The sequence below is a fragment of the Anabrus simplex genome, chromosome 1 (genome assembly GCF_040414725.1).
Source record: "Anabrus simplex isolate iqAnaSimp1 chromosome 1, ASM4041472v1, whole genome shotgun sequence".
NCBI lineage: Eukaryota > Metazoa > Arthropoda > Insecta > Orthoptera > Tettigoniidae > Anabrus > Anabrus simplex.
Genome location: NC_090265.1, coordinates 711,020,381 through 711,028,087, shown reverse-complemented (window position 1 = coordinate 711,028,087; position 7,707 = coordinate 711,020,381). Strand labels below are relative to the sequence as shown.

At 36.5% G+C, this 7,707-nt stretch overlaps 1 protein-coding gene across 1 annotated transcript in view; it reads right to left on the bottom strand.

Annotated features, from left to right (window-relative positions):
- Nucleotides 1–365: 365 nt before the first annotated feature.
- LOC136872321 (MAPK regulated corepressor interacting protein 2) overlaps nt 366–7,707 on the bottom strand; it is a 32,255-nt gene continuing 24,913 nt past the window's right edge. The window contains exon 6 of the mRNA XM_067146137.2: nt 366–970. Coding sequence (XP_067002238.1) covers nt 900–970 — 71 coding nt within the window. The 3' untranslated portion in view covers nt 366–899. The remainder of the gene's footprint in view (nt 971–7,707) is intronic.

The window sequence follows — 7,707 nt, the reverse complement described above, 5'->3', positions numbered from 1 at the left end:
AGTGCCTGCTCTAAATTCGCGAGTAAAGAGTGCGTGCTCATTTTTATTCACACCACCCAATGGCTCTTACCGCTTAGGGATAATGCAGGATATTCACAGTCATTTGTGCTCTTGCAAGGATAATGAGGTAACGTGTTACATCCAGCAATGAAATCAAACATTCGTGCAACGATTCCCGGAGTTGCAAGTTATTGACAGAGAGAAATAAAAAATGAAAGATTTGTATGAAAGAATGATTTCTAATATAATTCATAATTTAAAAATGTACTTCACATATTAACATGCAGAACGACAGAAAGAAAAACACCTGGAGAACATAACTCTGTTACTGAATGTGAACAATAATAATGTGTACAAGCAGCGAGTGAAACAAGACATGTTTATTTGGTTCCAACATAACAAACAAATAACAACTTTGTCACTAACCTTCCACATAACTCTATTAAGAAGAAATTAGACACTGCCTTCAAATGATCACCCTAATTTGTACACAGTTCTGCTTTCAAACACCTTTAATTCACAAGTATGGTGATGCTGCTATCCTGCACGGACTTTCCAAGACAGAAGAGCTTATTTCACTATTCCCCTGAGTAGTCCTACACTAGAACCATTTCATGGCTCACAAAGGCAGATTTCTCGTCTAATTTCAGCTTAACATCTGAACAATGTAGGCATTTAAAGGCACCACAAAGAACACTAAACAGCTGCCAACAAATGTCAGTTATTGCACTTTAGTCTACAGTTGGCACTATTCTACATCTCTCTATGCTGCATGCTCCCAGTACGTATCCAACTGGTGCACGACACGGCAGCACAGGATCAGACAACAGCAGATCTCCTCAATTCACCTCCTTTCTGGCAAGTCTTTTAAGAGTCGTAGTTTAAAATAACTTCTACGCTTATATGGACTTGGTAATGTTGTTGAAGAGTCTCTTTCCCCACCATGACTCAAGATCGAATGGCTTGAAATCTGAAAAAAAAAACCACATGAGAACTGTTTAGAGCAGCACACTACACAAAGCACAAGCAGACCCTACATGGTCGGTAATACAAAGTCCATTGATCCTACACTGTCAGTATTATTGCAAGGTGTTTCTTACTCACTGTGCACGATTAGTCACACTCATGTTCAGCTATAGTTATAGCACTACAACTCTCAAAACAACATTCAAATCGATGCTTTTATGGCCTGTCCAAACAACATGTCTCTCAAAATGACATTTTAAAAATAAAACGTGAGTTTATAAGTGGTTTCAAGAATGAGAAAAGCTGATAAAAAAGTATTATTTTCTGAAGAAGATTATATGAACTACTTTGATGAGTTATTGCACATGGTGAGGCTCTTTGTATCATGGCAGAATACAAATATAGAGGCATATACAGGGACTGGCAGTGACACTGAGATGATGTAATCTATACATTAAATGTAAAATTCAGTCTAATAATTGATTTATAAGAAGGACCAGTAATAAAAACTATCAGTTCATCATCATCATCATCTGGAGCAATTTCCAACCACAGGCTGGGTTTGCTTGGAACATAAGCCACTCAATTGTTTTCTGTCCATCCGCCATTTCTCTTCTGTCACTGTCGTCCAGTTCCATCCTCTTGCCTCGATACTCTTCTTTACACCTTTCAGCCATGTGCTCCCCAGTCTTCCTCTAGATCTCCTTTCCTTCAACTCCATTTCTAACATCTTCCTTGGTACCTTCTCCCATTCTGTTAACATGTTACACTTCCCAGATATTTAAAGCTTTCAGTTCATTTCAAACTGCTCCCTTCCTAATATCTTCCCATTATACATTCGGTTCTTGTTTTGTATCGTTACCTGCACTTCACTCTTTTGGGCTGAGAATTTCATTCCACAAAATGATTGTTATGCTGTTATACTGCTTCACAGATTTTGGGCTCTGATCAGTTTATATCTTTAAAAAAAATTTGTATTCACTGGTGTGAGTAAAATAATCCAAATTGACTGATTGTATCTTTTATCTGTGTTTGCCTTCTTAGTGGTTTGAAGTATGTATGTATGTATGTATGTATGTATGTATGTGAGAAATTGGCAGTGAGATTTGTAGATCTTAATGGGAGAGTAGGAAATGGGGACCTATGCTCAGATGGCCTTCACTTGAACCGCAATGGTACATATAAGTTAAGGGGTTTGTTTTGAAGAGTTATACGGAGGTACAATCAAGCAAAAGCGCTGGACTAAGGAGCAATGATAAGAGTATAGGAAGCTGTAAGTCAAGTAAGGATGGGAAAGTTGTTAAGAGTTAATCTGTAGGAGAATTTTAAAGAAAGTAATAGAAAAAGTAACTTAAAAGATATGATGTATATTTACAAGATTATTGTAATAGGAGTTGTATCATGGCTGAGAAGTGATATTATGGACACAGAAATTTTCTCATGGAAGAGTGTTTATCACAGACAAGATAGGTGCTGTTGCATTCATACTGGTGAAAGAATAATTTGTAAGCTATGAAATGTTCAGGGTGAGAAACATGAAATTCTAGGTGTAAGGCTCATCTCAAAAAATAATAGGCAACTTGATATTTTAGAGGTGTACAGACCTGGCAAGGGTGGGGCTGATGATGATGAATTATTTGATAAGATAATGAGCTATATGGGGGAAACACAGAAAGGAATGTTACTGTAGCAGGTGTTCTCAATTTATCAAATGTTTATTTGGAAAGAAATGTGAATGGAAGAAAGCATGACCAACAAATGGCAAATAAGTTAATCTGGGAAGGCCAAATGAATCAGAATGTGATGGAACCCACTAGAGGTAAAAATATTCTAGATGTAGTGCTGATAAAAGCACAGGAGCTCTTAGAGAAACTGAAGTGATAGATAGTATAAAACATCATGAAGGTGTTTATGAAGTTAAAAATAAATGTGACAAAAGAAGGTTGTAAAAGTAAGATTAGGAAGAACCATATGGTTGATAAGAGGGGTATGGTAAGACACTTAATAAAAACTGACTATGATCAGTGGAAAATGGTAAATAAAAATGTAAACAGCCAATGGGATGGGTTTAAAACAATTGTCGAGGAGTGTGAAAACAGGTAGGCAAGTAAATTTAAAGGTGGTAAGGAATAGTAAAGACCTACTATATTATAACAGAGGAATAGAGATTAAGGAGGTAGAGATTAGAAAGAAACTGTTGTGGATGTAAGGAGAGATTGAAGGAACTTACTAGGAAACAGAATTTAGCAAAAAAGACTGCTAAGGATAATATGATGGCAATTATAAATGGCAGTTATATGCATTTTACAATAAAATAAAATAAAAACTATAAAAAATGGAAGGGTATGTATATGTACTTTAAGGTAGAAATGGGGAAGTACATTCCAGTGATCATAAATGAACAAGGGGGTGTATATATGAAGACTTACAGAAGGCAGTATGTACAGACAGCTAGATATAAGAATAATGTACAGGTAGAGGAGGTGAATGGCGAAGTACTGCAATATACCTATGATGATAAAGACATTTACAAGAAGATACAGAAGTTAAAAACTAGAAAAGCAAATGGGATTGATAGATTTCTGGGGATATACTAAAGATAATGTGTTGGAATATAGTGATTTACTGTATCTAAAATATTGATTGCAGTACTGTTTGTATGAAGGAGCTATACCAAATGAATGGAAAGTTGCTATAGTAGCCTCAGTGTACAAAGAAAAGGGTGATAAACATAAGGTGGATAATTACAGACCAGTCAGCTTGATGTGTGTTCCCTGTAAGCTCTGGGAAAGCATTCTTTCTGATCATATTAGACATGTTTATGAATAGTTTGAGAGAAGGCAGTTCAGGTTTCATACAGGTTATTCAAGTGAGGCTCAACTTGCAGTATTCCAGCAAGATATAGCAGATATTTTAGATTCAGGAGGTCACTAATGTATACAAGGCTTTTGATATGGTAGACTATGGGAAATTATAGTACTGACTAAAATGTGGGCTACTGGACTAGATAAGAGTGGTTGAATAGGTGGCTGAACTTGTAGAAAACAGAACTCCAAGAATTAGAGTAGAAGAAGCATTAGGCCTATCTGATCTGGTAACAATTAAGAAGGGGAAACCCTACATGGCAGTGTTATTGGACCTCTATGTTTTCTCATGTATATGAGTAAATAGCTGGCATCACATAACGCTTTTTACAGATGATGTTATACTGGATTGTAAGCAACCGCAAAAAGACCTCGACAAAGTTGTGAAATGGACAGCAGACAATGGTATGATGGTAAACGGAATGAAAATCAGAATTAATTACTGTGGTGATGGTGTGAAAGTACCTTGCAGGGATAACTGCAAGTAATTGGGTATTAATATAATGAAAGATGGGTAATCCCATTGATGAGGTTGTAAATAAAGATCTCTTCATATGTTTCTGACTGTATTTAGGGATTGTAGTAAGGATGTGTAAGTCACTGGTAAGACCCCAATTAGATTATAGTTCCAGAGTGTGGGACCCTCACTAGGACTACTTCATATGAGAACTGGAAGAGATCCAAAGGAAAGCAGTGCGATCTGTTCTGGATGATTCCCGACAAAAGAGTAGTGTTACAAAAATTTTGAAAACTTTGTGCTGGGAAGACTTGGGAGTAAAGAGAGGAGCTGCTCGACTAAACATGTTACATCTTATAAATCTCATTTTCTTGGTCCGTATTGAGCTGTCATATAACATTTATTCAAAACAATTTTTGATGGTATCCACATTTCCAATACAATTTATTTTTCTTTACAAGTAGAATCTTTACATTAACATCGATTCAGTTGTTGGGACATGTTTCACCCTTATTGAGGGCATCATCAGCCAGTTTCTCAACTCAAAATCTTCAATTACAACCAGAATTCTAATTATAATATTTTTTTAAAAAATTTGAAACTATTTAGTTTAACCCCCCCCCATGGAACTACAGCCCTTGAAGGGCCTTGGCCTACCAAGCGACCGCCGCTCAGCCCGAAGACCTGCAGATTGCGAGGTGTCATGTGGTCAACACGACAAATCCTCTCAGCAGTTATTCTTAGCTTTCTAGACCGGGGCCGCTATCTCACCGTCAGATAGCTCCTCAATTCTAATCACGTAGGCTGATTGGACCTCGAAGCAGCCCTCAGGTCCAGGTAAAAATCCCTGACCTGGCTGGGAACTGAACGCGGGACCTCCAGGTAAGAGACAGGTACGCTACCCTACACCACGGGGCTGGCTATTTCTTGTTTAACCCCTCAGCGCCGACCTCTATACGTGGTATAGACCCCCTTTTCTTCCATAGCCGCCGACCTCTATACATGGTATAGACCCATACATGGTTTCGCATTTACGGCTATAACGCGAAGAGTTTTGGTGTTATGGATATGCAAATTGTTTTGTTTCCAAGAAGACATTTTCGGGTTTATCAGTGTTCTAAATAAGTATTGAAAATCGTTAAAGTGTAGCTGCTTTTGCAAGGATAAGTATATGTCAATTATGTCTGAGCACCAATCCCTGCTTTTTTAATAGTCCGTTTGCTTCATTCTTTCCCACAGAATAAAATAAAGAAATGATGATCTGAGAAGTTTGTCTTTTCGTGTGATGTTCTTTGCTCTAATTTTGTATTAAGAGTGCGGTTTATTTATTATATATGTCTTTATTTCTCAGCTTGTAGTCTTTTCGTAACTCTCTACGAGTACTCTGTATAGGCATCTGTTAGTGCTGCTTTCTGTCATACGACACGAGAAGCAGTTGTACATGGTATATATCTCGTTTGAAAGACGATGTATCGACCTTTTAATCTGAAATATGTATCGAGTTGTTTTGATTCGTCATAAATGTTATTCCCCTCATTCAGTTTCGTCCTGCCGCTTTCGGTCCCGCTGCAGCTTCATCAGCTTGTGTGACGCACCGCGCTCAATGGCTAGCTCCTGCTGAGTGTAGCGTGCTTGAAATATTGTATAATTCAAATGAAAGTTTAGTCGGAAGTAGTAGTGGCAGTATTAGCAGTAGTGATAATGAAATAGATGATGTAGCAGTGGTAAATGATGAGAGTGACGATGAGGAGGAACCAGTACTTGGAAATTTCGTGTAGGAGGTGAATCAATGTATTTCAGTCGCGCGTAGTTGAAATCTCATCTGGCCGCGGGATAGGAAGCTCTTTAAACGGCTGCGACGCTGAGGGGTTAACAATACATAAAAGTATCTATTTGACTACAGTAACTATTTATGTGAAGTAGAATGCATTAAGACAATGTTAATTGTTAAATAAAAGTTCTGTGATACACAAACTGACTATGAATTTAACACTGTTGAATCACTTTAGCTAGTTATTTACAATCAGTCATATTGTCTATTGATATGATGGTTCTTCTTTGAACACGTATTCTTGATGATACACTTTACTAGAGTTTATGTTCGAAAACTCTTATTAGGGTGTTCTAACTCCTCCACTTCTGTTAACTCCTTTTGAAAGAACATACTTAAAATGAATATCCTTGTATGGACCTTCAGTTTGAATGTGTAAACAGTTGACTAAGTTGATTTATTTGATACTACATTCTCTGTTTAAAAGGGCAATTTTGTAAGTTTTTAAAATTAATTTAGTTAATTAATTTTAAATGACATTTTGTCAATCTCGTGTCACCTGTGTAAATTCAGATTTATGCGAGTAAAATGAGTAGATACAAATTTTTTGTCATGTTGCTTATAGATGTTTTGCTGTTAATGTAGTGAGCCGCTTGTTGGAGAGAGTCGAACAGGGGACTTCTCAAAGTATGCGTATAAATGATAAATTCAAGAACTTCAATATGAAGAATGGAGTTGAACTGAGTGTCTGTAACAATAAGAAAAATGTATGTTTTACTATAGGGAATGAATGTTTAAAATTAAAAGTGAATGGCGTTGGAATCTATCACTTACCCCCTTGTCTTTCTCGTGGCTAGCTTTCTCGGTGGCGCTACTAGAACAACTGGCTGTAATTGAGCCTGCACGCCCCATGCTGTATCTGTGTACTATGTGCGGGGAGAGGAGTTAGGGGAAGGGGAAGGGGAAGGGCAGGCAGATGGGGTATTGGTTGGTCTTGGAGGATTATTCATTGCGAGTCGGACTTTTTTTATGAGAAGATTTATTGATGTTTATAAAAGTACTTTCCTTTATTTTCATTTTTTTAAAGTAATTGTGGAATTAAATCATACAGAGTGGTTTTCGTGTCTTTGTGTCATTCAAATTAAGGTTTTTATTGAAGTATTGGTCTATAAAAATGTACATATTTTCATCTTCATTCATTAGTTTTCCTTTTCTTAAGATTTTTAGTATTGTTAAATCCTGTTCTATTGTTGTGTAAGTGTGTCCTGTTTCCTTCATGTGTACACTCATAGCTGAATATTTATTATTAGCATTGAAATGTTCCAAATATCTTGTTGAAAAACTACGGCCGATGTGAAACAATTAGAGCAAGTTAGCTTATAAATTCCTGAACCTGAATATTGATCTTTATTCAAATTAACACTGTTGTGGTTTAAAAACAAACTTTGATTGGTGTTCTGTGTTTTGAATGCGATTTTTATATCTTGTTTATTGAATTGGTTTTATACCCGATATATATTAAGAGTTATTATATGTAAATGTAGCATATGTAGACTTTTTTTGTTTATCCGGGATAAGATATGACCTTAGTTTTTTAACTTTATTGATTATATGATTAACCATTTCTAAATTAAATTCATGTTCTTAAT